This window comes from Littorina saxatilis, linkage group LG10, assembly GCF_037325665.1.
Source record: "Littorina saxatilis isolate snail1 linkage group LG10, US_GU_Lsax_2.0, whole genome shotgun sequence".
NCBI classification, from domain to species: domain Eukaryota; kingdom Metazoa; phylum Mollusca; class Gastropoda; order Littorinimorpha; family Littorinidae; genus Littorina; species Littorina saxatilis.
The window spans coordinates 6170594-6182927 of record NC_090254.1 but is presented as its reverse complement, the minus strand read 5'-3'; the positions used below and the strand labels follow the sequence as shown (position 1 = coordinate 6182927).

The window sequence follows — 12334 nt, the reverse complement described above, 5'->3', positions numbered from 1 at the left end:
CACACACACACACAGAAAGAGCATAGGTGAAACTGTGCAAGAAAGCGAGACACTAGATCTAGATCTGTCTGTCTGCATGTAGCCTACTTACAAGGACACGACTGCCAACTAGTCTCGGCGCGCTCAAAATAATAATGACCGAGACTGTCAGTACTTCCTTCGCGTGACGTCTAACCCTCTTACGTCATAATGTGACGTCAATGTAATGTGACGTCTTCAAATGTTAGAGTTTCTACCACAGACATACACACGCACAGACGCACGCACGCACGCACGCACGCACAGACAGACAAAGTTACGATCGCATAGGCTACACTTACGTGAGCCAAAATCCGGTTATTTAGTTATGGAACCCTATCAAAATAACAAGTCAGAACAAAATAATCACAAGCTTTTTGGATAATGACAAACGGTCAAGTACATTGAAACCAGCACGAATGACTGGTTGATTTCTTTACAGGTATTGTAGACAAAAAAAGACAGGTAAAATAACGGAAAAATCCGGTTCATATCAGCACTGATGACTTCAGGGTGACAAATCTAATCACAGATGATTGATAACCAACAATAGTAGGTTATTGACACTAATAAAAATCACGCATATTGTCATAATAGTGATAAACAATAAGTTAACTTGAAACATAAAGGCTGCGCCAAAAACACTGAAGCATCGATATGTACATGAAGTTAACTGATACATGGAATTAACTTACTTAAGCAATACCTGGACATTTAAAGAAACTGATATGATAAAACAGCAGATGTACATGAAGAATATATTTATGCGTTGTATAACTTTACATGCTTAAGTTGCAACAACAGTCCGCCTCCGCCTGTTCTAGCTTCCAAATGTGAATGTTACGACTTATGACAACACTTTCTGAAGAAACTATTCCTATACAGCTATGTATTAATGTATATTCCACAACAACAACAATAACCCTAATCACTACCACAACATCCTCAACAACAACAACAACAAAATCAATGAAAACAACTTGTCATATTGAGTTCAATCAACCCTATTGGTATTTTTCATTTTTTCTTTTACTTTCGTTTTTATATCACAGTTTTAATTTGAAAAACGTTTTTACATGCACCTTTGTTGGTACTTTTTTTCCCCTGTGATTTTCATTTTTGTTATTATGTGTTTGGGGATGTTAGTTTTTTTAGTTAATATTTTGTTTCTTAGTTGTTTTTCTTTTTTTCTTTTTTGGTTTCGCCCTTTTGACTTTTTTCCATTTTATTGCTCTCCATTTTCGTTTTCCTGTTTTTGTTTTTCGTTCTATCAGGATAGTTTCTTTTTTCTGATTGTACCTTCACAAAAAATAAGTGCTCCGACTGATGGTTCGGTTGTTTTTTCTACTTTCTTCCTTCCACCACCAACCTTTTCCTCTTTCTTATAGATGTACTTTGTTTTCTTTTTCTTTCGTGTCGGTGTCAGGCCATGCAATGCAGACCGGGAGACAAGATCCACGGCAACCAGACGATGCCAGGTTGGTGTCCTTCTACCCTGAAGAGTCAACAGAAACGTTGACAGGGTCAAGTCCAATTCCGAGCAGTGAAGCCCCACCACCGGATGACGTGAATTCATTGTGCTGGCTCCAGGGATACGGCTGCTGCAGTGGTCTACTGCCCAGACCTCGACTAGACGCCGTGTGAAGCGTGGAGGGGTCTAGCGACGCCGAGCCCTGAGACGCATTGGCCAGAGAAAGGTAGAGATGCTCTGACATCACGTTCGGTTGGCCCAGAGTCAGGTGCTGCAGCTGTAGTTCGGCCTGACGTCCTCGTTCAACCTCTCGCTGCAATCTCAGCTTCTCTTGCTGCTGGGACCTTAGCATCTCGCTAGGTTGTTGCTGCTTGGTGCGTGTCTGCGCTGGCAAGGTCTGCGCCTGTGTTGGACGTTGCTCTCCGTAACCCTGCAGCGACTGGAACCTTGACACGTTGCTTGCTGCAAGGAACGAAGAGTCTGGCTGCAGAGTTGGGGCGCCGTTGAGAAAAGCCATGGCTGTGTCGTGGGATGACAAAGAACCTGGTCTGCTAGTGACGCCTTGACTGGCGTTTCCATTTCTGACACTCTTAGCCAGCGTCATAGAATCAAGAAAGGGTTGTGCCGGAGGCATGGAATATCCGTTTCTCAGACCGCTTTCATCAGCCATCGCGTGTTCCGTGGCGTTTCTGTCTGGTCTGTTCTGCACTCGGGGGCTGATATAGTCTGATGAATCCTGACAGAGAAAAAGCACGATTGGTCAATGCGTGTAAACCTGTGCGTGTGTGCACAAGAGAGAGTGTGTGTACGTGTATTGGTGTGTGCGTGTGTGGGATGTTTCAGCTTCTTGCTTTTTGCAGTGTTACTACTCTCGAATGGTGTTGTGCTTGTCCTCTTAATATTGTGCACACCTCCACTAACTTGAATCCTCAAAATCCGTTATAAGTTTATTCTTTACTGATTGTCAACTTAAAATAAGCTGGTGCGTTGTGGCGTCTGGTGAGTTATTTCCCTTGCACAACTGAAGTGGTTCCGTCTCAAAATGTTAACTACACCAAATTTAAAGCTGAAGAATGTTATTTGATTTCGATTTAGTCAGTTCAACAGATGGTATAGTCCTGTCCCACCATTGCTGTGATTTAAGTTGTTAAGATAGGCATCGCAGCATGAAACATGTCGAGTGGGTTGTCAGGCTTTGCTCTGTGTCGAGGGTCGCTGTGATTCCAAGTGTAATTCAAAATAGCCAAATTGCAGCTTTAAAATCCACACATTAAGGTCGTGTTTTCTGGTGTGACTGATTAACTGACTACCCGAGATTAACGTCCTCTCAGACCAGTTGGCCTATATTTGGACAGTTAATGGTAATACGCTGAGGATATAGTGCGATGTTTCGACTCGAACAAGCCAACTGCGGCACGCCAGAATTAGGCTTGACTTGACAAAGTTTCGAGATACGATCATGATGATGAGAGAACAGATGTGATGCATACGTGTCTTCGTGTTTTCCAAGCTCTGAGAATGTTCCTGTGAGGGTGGGATCTTTATCGTGCGTATGTGTGCATGTGTGCACACGGAGTTGTTCGGACATCGAAGAGAGTCTGCACATCTTTAGTGTGTTTCAAAATAGCCAACATAAGGATTGCAATAGGATTGAAACCAACGAATTAGGTCTAGCACTGACTCAGGGGTTTGTGTATTTTGTAGTGCGATTCAAAGTGACATAAATAATCATATAGCATGGTATGATAACAATTTAAAGTTGGAGAATGTTTTTATCAACTCTTTTATTGTATGGACAATAGCTTATCTAATATCTAATGGAAGTTGAGTTTATCTTAATCTCACCTTGATTGCTAGTGTAATTCACAAAGACATGACTCTAAAACCTGATAGACTGCTAACGTTTCAAAATTCAGAATCACAAAACACGAATTGCAGGTTATTGGAACGTTAAAATGTTGACGAAACAAAACTTGTTGTTGTGTCTGTAATAAATCGTTCCAATAACCTACAATTCTTGTTTTTTGATTCACAATGACATGGGTTTGCATGGTAGCACGAACTATTGTGAGTCGGTGTTTACCTCAACGTCTGAGCGGAGGCCGCTGTACAGACGATTGGAGCCAGTCGTGCCGACCTCCCAGCGAGCCTTCCTGGAGGCTTCAGGCACTGTGGACCTTCTTGCTGGAGACATGCTGCTTGGTCCTCCTGGTGCGAGAGATGCCGAATTCTGCCCACGTCTTTGTCTCTCTGCGAAAATTCCGTTGTCGAGGTGGTCTTTGTAGTCATTTGGGGAACTGTTTCATTAAAAGGAAAACAGTTTTATTGGGACACGCATTTGGTAATAATATTGATGAATTATAAACAAGTGAGACAGAGATCAAAGAAAAAAGGACAATACTCACTGTAATTACAGGTCAAAAAAAGATGCTATGCCGAACCAGTCTCTTGGCGTTTGAGTGATAAAGAAGCTTATTTATCTTTTTTCTTCTTTTCTGTTTTCCAGGATGACATGTGCATGCATGTTCATCTCAATGGCTGTACTCGTCTCTCTGGTGTCATGACAGAAGTCTGGTTCTACATAGCTCTCACTTACAGTTGACTATGTTCACAGCGCTAACTTAACTTTACTTCACTTTACTTTATTAACTACTTCTGGAAGCAATAGCTTGGGGAAGTTGAACATGAAGTTAGGGGAATTTGGTCGCTTTTGTTACTGTCAACTTCAATCTTTAATGGTACCCTAGAAAAAATGCAGCTTTCGTTCAATGTAATTCAATTCAATTCAAAACAACTTTATTATCTGAATGTAACAAACAAATACTTTTCTTTTGGCTCGTTAAAGAAAGAAAGAGTTAAAAGGCTCTGCTACGCAATTGTTCCCTCCGCTAATATTACCCTACTTATATCGTCGGTGTCTCTTTTCCATGTAACATTATCTATTTTTATTTTTATTTATTTATTTAGTGTTTAACGTCGTTTTCAACCACGAAGGTTATATCGCGACGAGGGAAAGGGGGGAGATGGGATAGGGGAAAGGGGGAGATGGGATAGAGCCACTTGTCAAGTGTTTCTTGTTCACAAAAGCACTAATCAAAAAATTGCTCCAGGGGCTTGCAACGTAGTACAATATATTACCTAACTGGGAGAATGCAAGTTTCCAGTACAAAGGACTAAACATTTCTTACATACTGCTTGACTAAAATCTTTACAAACATTGACTATATTCTATACAATAACCACTTAACAAGGGTAAAAGGAGAAACAGAATCCGTTAGTCGCCTCTTACGACATGCGGGGGGGCAGAGAAATAAGGATGTGGAAAAGAAGACTTTTGGTAAGTGAAATAAAGGTGATGGATCCAGTCAGGTAGAAATAAGACAACAAGAAAAGAATTGGAAAACTGCAGGGAATAGTAGGGAGAGTTTTCTTGGAAGGAAATATAGGTGAAAGGACTGGTAAGGCAGAAATAAGACAAAAGAAGAGAAGTAAAGGGGTGGGGTAGCTCTGTGGAAACACTCCCGCCGCGTGAAGGCGACCCCATGGGAGCAACATTATCTATCAATATAATCTTACAGGCATGGCATTTGCTGCAAGTCGCTCTCTGCTACGCCCCGTGTGCGGGCCAGCTCTGTCTCCAGTTGTCTGGTCCTGAGAAGAGCCTGTTCCAGAAGGTTCTGTGTCATGTGGACTGTCTCCGTGTTATCCCGGAGTGCTGTGCGAGGAGGCATCTGTAAACATGACCACGCAAAGTCTAGGTAAATGTCACACTTTGGCTGCAACTTGAAATCTCGATTTGAAGGAGACATTTTGACGATGACACTTGAGGTAATGAAACAGTATGAAAGTGCTTGGGTTTTAGTTTAAGATCTTGATAGATATTGACATGCTGTAAAACTGCAGACATCAACCTTCCGTGGCCCTACAATTTTAAAGAAATGACTGTATGTTTTTTTGAAAGCTTTAAACGCAAAAGCCAGCGACGGTTATTTCGATTTGACAGAGTGAATGCCAGATATTGAAGCAACTATTTTCAATATATTGAACTTATATTTTCCGTCCGAAATAAGACTATCAGCTAATGGTACTGATAAGGAAGAATTGTAATGCAGATCAAAGACAGGTGTTTTGATTCTTCTCCATATGTGTTGCTTGCTTCAGACGAGTAGTAATGCCTGCATACATTTAATACTATCCGTCTCCTAGCTGCTGTCACTCATTCACACTCTCATGCGCAGCTTCACGTAGGACCAAAACAGTTTTTACCTGGACACTGGAAGAGCCGCTGCGGTTTCGTGAGGCAGCTCTGGATGCCGATCGGTTCTGAGACATGGACCGCCTGTATGCTGGAGCCTGCCCTGTAAGAGATCTTCCTCTGTCATCTGAAATGGCATTCAAAATAAACTTACCAAAAACCTATGCACCACTTTTTGTTTCACATATGGACGCATTCTAACGCGTGTTAATTTATTCAAACTATCGATGCTGGAAACTTTGTTTGGGATAATTAGCGCACGTGGTGGACTGACATTTTTTGTCATCGGGTCACATGGCCGTCTCTAGAATGAGAGTTACCACACACCCGATCCAACGCAACCTAAAATGTCGATTTGAAATCGTCAAAAATTCGGCATAGTCAAAAACCAGCAACGTTTGCTTTTGAGAAGAAAGTGTTATTAGTACACCACACGTATACAGTGCGGTCTATTTTGCATGGCTATCGTGGGGATGTTGATATTTTATCGATTCAGGTTTACGTGTCAGTTTTGAGGGGTTGAACAACAAAAGATTACTTCCTCCAACAATAAAACATTGGGATACTTTCATGTAATGATAACTTAGGAGTGCTTAGGTGTTATTTGAGGGCATATGTATAGGTTACAACACGAGTGGTTTTTTATATGGCTTGTATTTCAGTCAAGACCCAGCGGATGAATATCATCGGGAGACACGAGCCTCTGGCGAGTGGCTCTCGATTGATATTCCCGCTGGGTCTTGACTGAAATACAAGCCATATAAAAAACCACGAGTGTTGTAATCTGTATATCCCATTCTACCATCAAACACAAAGTGTAGACTACTAGCGGCACTGTTGCGATCTGTGGAGACTGAAACAGTGTTTTCAGCGAGACTTGGCCTTTTTGCAACCTTAAACTAAGTGACCGTCGCTGAAAAAATAAAACGAATGAGTGCATCTATAAGTACGCGGTAACACTACTTTCAGACCGTTTAAAAGCTTTAAGTAAAGGTTCATAAGTTGCAAGAAAGTAATGAAGTCGTATAGAAATCCATTTAGTTGAAGCGCACAATTCTTTTGCGTTTCAGGTCGGCGGAACGGGGAAACCGGTTTGGCCCCCATTTGGCTTACTCGACTCGATTCAGAATCGATTCCACGTTGTTTTTTTCGAACGCATTATTATACAATTAGTCTTATTGACAGAGAAGCAAATTTTAGGGAACACATATGTAGATTTAACCATTTGCTCCCTATTTGAAATGTATCTACATGATAAACTGTTTTGCGAGTGTGTTTGCATGAACCTAAACTGGTATGGGTGCGAGGAAAACAGGACCCAAGTCTGTCACCGCCGCTTGATTGCATTTTGAAAGAATATGACTGGATTACGGAAAAATACACACATGTTAAGTTCTTAGATACCTTCATCGCCAATGTGGACTTACTGCAGAGCCAGGCAAAAGAGTAGACTTGCTCGCAAAACACGTGAAACAGCTGATGATAGCGAAGCCCAACCGTGCCAGGTAAGGACGGTCTGACAGATTCTCAAAAGTCGTCTGCTAACGAAGCAAGGGGAGGGTACTCGTGTTTTTGTTTTGGTTCGCTAGCATCTGGTTATCTTGTAAGTTGAATGTTCGTTTTTTCCCACCTGCATTGCTTTCATAATGAAAGAAACGTTTGCTTATTGCATCTCATACATCAGATCAGTTCTGAGATTCATTTTTGCGTGCAACTGATATGGTTTTCTGAGCCGTGCAATACGATTTTAGAACTTCATACAAATGTGTCACATTGTTCGGCGCGAGGTCAAAGGTCGGGAGCAAAGTAGTTCTTCGCCCAAATCGGAATCTGCACTATCATATATTTTTTTGAGTCCATGATGTATTTATTGAGCTATAAAAATACAACATATATACCCATACTGAAGTAACAGAGACAAAGAAGGGAGGTCATGGGATATAAGAAGTTATTTTAGATGTTATGCAACTGCCTGAAGGATTTATAAAGAACAGTGTCAAGAAATCACGAATCAATATGATAATAATCAATAGACATTACCATAATACTCGCCATCGTCATCGTCTGACCAGCTTCCGGCATCCTCTCTGTCCTCTTCGCCTGGAAAGCTGCGCAGCTCCATCAGAATGTGAGTCAGCTTACGACCTTTGACCCTCACTCCGTAAAAGGTCAACACTTGCTTGACCTATATCACAAGTTTTATTTTGGTAACAACAACAAGAACGACAAGAATAAGCTAACGGTTGAAACACAAGTACTGCAGCAACGTTACCCTTTACACCCTTTCCGGGGTGGGACGAGGGGGTGGGGGGGGGACTGTGTTTGTTTGTGTGTGTGTGTGTGTGTGTGTGTGTGTGTGTGTGTGTGTGTGTGTGTGTGTGTGTGTGTGTGTGTGTGTGTGTGTGTGTGTGTGTGTGTTTGTGTGTACGTTGTCTATCTTTAAAGAAAACACAGGCCAATCTTACACACATTCAATCAACTTTGATGTAAAAGTAAAGTCACTGGAAACAACTGACCTACCAGCATTAGTAAGACTTTTTTGGAAACATACCACAGAATATATATTCAATTACATGTAAACAGGCATAAAACAGTTAAATATGGCGCTGCGACCAGGATAGACGGAACTTGACATGGCGATGCCAGACTTACACAATAGCCACTGCTGTATGTTGAATGGTAAGAAGAATGGATTCTTTGGATTTCTATCACTCAGTGACATGGCAATCCTTGAAATGTACAAATGAATTAAAATCAAAGCTCACTTATTGTTTGCTGTCTGTGCTTGGTATTTGAAGTTCATGTCACATCCTCTGGGCAATATGTGTTAGGTGTTTAACGTGCTTTCCAATACTCGTAATAGTATTAATCAATCTGCCCAGGTGTTCTTATATTTCGTCCCTGTGGGCGAGTGAAGTATTGTGAAACATAATTTATTCACGGAACAGACATTTGTGCTTAAAACGTATCAGTCAAAACATTAAATCTTGCTGCCGCAACTTGGTTCCCACGGCTACAGAGTTGTGTAGTAGGACCGATAAAAAACACCGAACGTAAAGACAGACAACTTGCATAGTCCACTGACCTGCTGGTTATCGATGTCATGGTTACGTCTGCAGCCCCGGCCAAACTTGCATGTTTCCAGTACGTAAGGGTGACACAGGTGTAGCGCACGACACTTCCCTCCTTTGTTGCATCCCATGTGCTTGTTGTAGTACCTGTGTAGCAAAAAGTACATGTCAGGTAGAAACTCCCCTTTGAAGACCACCAAAAGTCAAACAAAATCTAGTGTTAAAAGAGAAAATACACCTATACTAAGAGGGACGGTCCTCTTTGAAGACCACCAAAAGTCAAACAAAATCTAGTGTTAAAAGAGAAAATACACCTATACTAAGAGGGACGGTCCTCTTTGAAGGCCGCAGAAATCAGAGAAAATCAGGTCTTATTCAAAATGGTTCTCAAAATGGAGGAAACTTTTCAGACATTATGAAAAGAGCACATGACAAATTACTGGAAGGCAGTGTCCTAAGCTTCCGAAAGCTATCTAAACTTTGGATCCATGTCCCACTCCCATGACACCAATGTGGAACGTAACAGTCATTGGTCCTTCTGCCAGAAGTGCACGTCGCTGATTACACCTAAACACACACACATCTCTTGTTGCTGCTAGCTTTCCACTCTGAGGAAGCGACCCGAATTTCCAACAATGGGATACGAAACTAACAACAATGGGATACGAAACTAACAACAATGGGATACGAAACTAATAAAAATGTAAAAGATAATGGAGACTTTTTTCACCTACCTGCATATTTTTGGCACAGTGACACCACGCCTGACCCCCGGCAGACAAAACAGCCTCCTCAACTCTGTCAGGTTTAGTCCCACCAGAAAATTCTGCTGCAGCAGTCTGAAGTTGTGTGGGTCCGCTTCCAGGTTATGGCTGAACAGGCACTCACTGTGATTGCTCGAGGCAAAGGCGCACTGTCCCAATTAAGATTGAAGTTAACAGGCATAAACGTTGAGTCGCTGTTAACAGAATGGTTATAATAACCATTTACAAACATAATTATCAGCTATTTAAAGACATTCCTACTATAAATGTGTATGATATAGATAATAATATATCAATCAATCAATCAATGAGTCTTATATCGCGCATATTCCGTGGGTACAGTTCTAGGCGCTCTGCAGTGATGCCGTGTGAGATGAAATTTTATACGGCCAGTAGATTGCAGCCATTTCGGCGCATATTTACCTTTCACGGCCAATATATGGCTTGCTGTGTCATACCAGATTTACACGAGTTGCTTTTTAAGATATTGAACTGCGAGCGAAAGCGAGTTTTTCTATATTACATCCCTGAGTCGACGCTTACAAATTGAAGTTGCTTCTAATGGAACCTCGATCTCTTACAATGCCTCGTGCAATCTTTTACATCAAAGCAAAGTGACGTCACTCTGGAAAGCATTGCGTGACGTGTTTGTTCTACAAATTCTCTCAGGAAAACATCAAGGGCAACAGTGTTTTCATACTGAAGTTTTTCTCCGTGACTCTGGCATCATTGGCAGTGGAAGAACAGGTTAGTTTGACATGACCTCCTTCACATGAACCGTGGTGACAGATAGAGAATACTACATGGCTTGCTGTGTCGTACCTGATTTACACAAGTTGTTTGTTTAAATATTGAACTGCGAGCGAAAGCGAGCTGTTCTTTATTTGAAAAAGCAACGAGTGTAAATCTGGTACAAAACAGCAAGCCATGTAGTATTCTGTTTATCCTACATACTGTACTTACGTGTATTTGACTGAAAATGTCCTGCAGTCGAGGCAGCTAAGTTGAAGATGCTTGTTTTGGAACCTCGATCTCTTCTAAAGCCTCGTATCTATTACGTCAAAGCAAAGAAACGTCACTCTCAAAGTGTGGCGTGACGTGTTAGTTCTAAAGATTCATCGAGGGTAATTAGCGAGCGCAATTTTTGTTTCTATAATGACGTTTGTCTCGGTGACTTTGGCATCATAAGCAGTGGAAAAACATGTCCCTGTCAGACTTGCTTGACATGACCTCATTTACATGATATACACACGTGTGATTTGAACGATTATTATGTCACGAGTATCTCTCTCACGTATGTCGGATAAATATTGTTATGACATTAGTGGTATCTCAAACCTGTGTAGGATAATAAATATTGTTATGTAAATAAAATAAGGCAGACAAAAACAGCTGTAACAGTAACAGGAGTACCAGTGTGGCTTTAGTTTATATTTCAATAGTTTTATCAAGTTACCTTTTTATTTAAGGTGAAATTCGGTACAAGCAGTCGTGTGATTGCGGACTTGTGACTACCAAATTCACCCATACGCAAATCAACTGCACTTAAGCAAGCAGATACCCCTTTTCACTCAAATCTAAATGCAGCTATGGAGATGTACGTCAGAGGCGTCTGCACATGGTGCTACATTCTTTCAAAGTTGGTAATCATGCAACCACTTTTGAGAATGAACGTCCATTGTCTCTTTTCAATACTTCATGCTTCTTATTCTCTGGGGTGCGAACAAATTGGTTCCATTAAGTAACTGACTTGCTGAGGTTGAACGTTTCTTAATCTTTGCTTATTAGATCATGCAAACACCACCACCCCCCCCACCTCCCTCTCCTTACTCGGAAAATGTACCTTTTTTTCTCAGGGAGAGACTCCATAATATGACCCTTTCAAATACTACATTCCAATCAGCATCTGGGGGACTTTAGCCCCAGACCCCCGCCTGGCCAGCCCCTGTAGCCCTGCCTCATTTTGGAAGCCCCTCCCGCTCATACCCTATAGGTCCATCCCTACCTTACCAGCTGTCCGGACATATGGTAGAAGATGTTCCCCCTGCTCACACACTAGGTCCATCCCTGCCTTACCTGTCCGGACATATGATAGAAGATGCCCCTCCCGCTCTTACACTAGGTCCATCTCTGCCTTACCTGTCCGGACATATGATAGACGATGCCCCTCCCGCTCATACACTAAGTCCATCCCTGCTTTACCTGTCCGGACATATGATAGACGATGCCCCTCCCGCTCATACACTAAGTCCATCCCTGCTTTACCTGTCCGGACATATGATAGACGATGCCCCTCCCGCTCATACACTAAGTCCATCCCTGCTTTACCTGTCCGGACATATGATAGACGATGCCCCTCCCGCTCATACACTAAGTCCATCCCTGCTTGACCTGTCCGGACATATGATAGACGATGCCCCTCCTGCTCATACACTAAGTCCATCCCTGCTTTACCTGTCCGGACATTTGATAGACGATGCCCCTCCTGCTCATACACTAAGTCCATCCCTGCTTTACCTGTCCGGACATATGATAGACGATGCCCCTCCTGCTCATACACTAAGTCCATCCCTGCTTTACCTGTCCGGACATTTGATAGACGATGCCCCTCCCGCTCATACACTAAGTCCATCCCTGCTTGACCTGTCCGGACATATGATAGACGATGCCCCTCCTGCTCATACACTAAGTCCATCCCTGCTTGACCTGTCCGGACATATGATAGACGATGCCCCTCCCGCTCTTACACTAGGTC

At 42.2% G+C, this 12334-nt stretch overlaps 1 protein-coding gene across 2 annotated transcripts in view; it reads right to left on the bottom strand.

Moving 5' to 3' along the window:
* Window positions 1-380: 380 nt before the first annotated feature.
* LOC138978029 (uncharacterized) overlaps window positions 381-12334 on the bottom strand; it is a 135675-nt gene continuing 123721 nt past the window's right edge. For both annotated transcript variants that reach the window (XM_070350649.1, XM_070350648.1), the window contains 7 exons: window positions 9550-9728; window positions 8830-8962; window positions 7785-7929; window positions 5756-5871; window positions 5066-5220; window positions 3573-3786; window positions 381-2225 (listed from right to left, as the gene is read on the bottom strand). In XM_070350649.1, coding sequence (XP_070206750.1) covers window positions 1509-2225; window positions 3573-3786; window positions 5066-5220; window positions 5756-5871; window positions 7785-7929; window positions 8830-8962; window positions 9550-9728 — 1659 coding nt within the window. In that variant the 3' untranslated portion in view covers window positions 381-1508. The remainder of the gene's footprint in view (window positions 2226-3572; window positions 3787-5065; window positions 5221-5755; window positions 5872-7784; window positions 7930-8829; window positions 8963-9549; window positions 9729-12334) is intronic.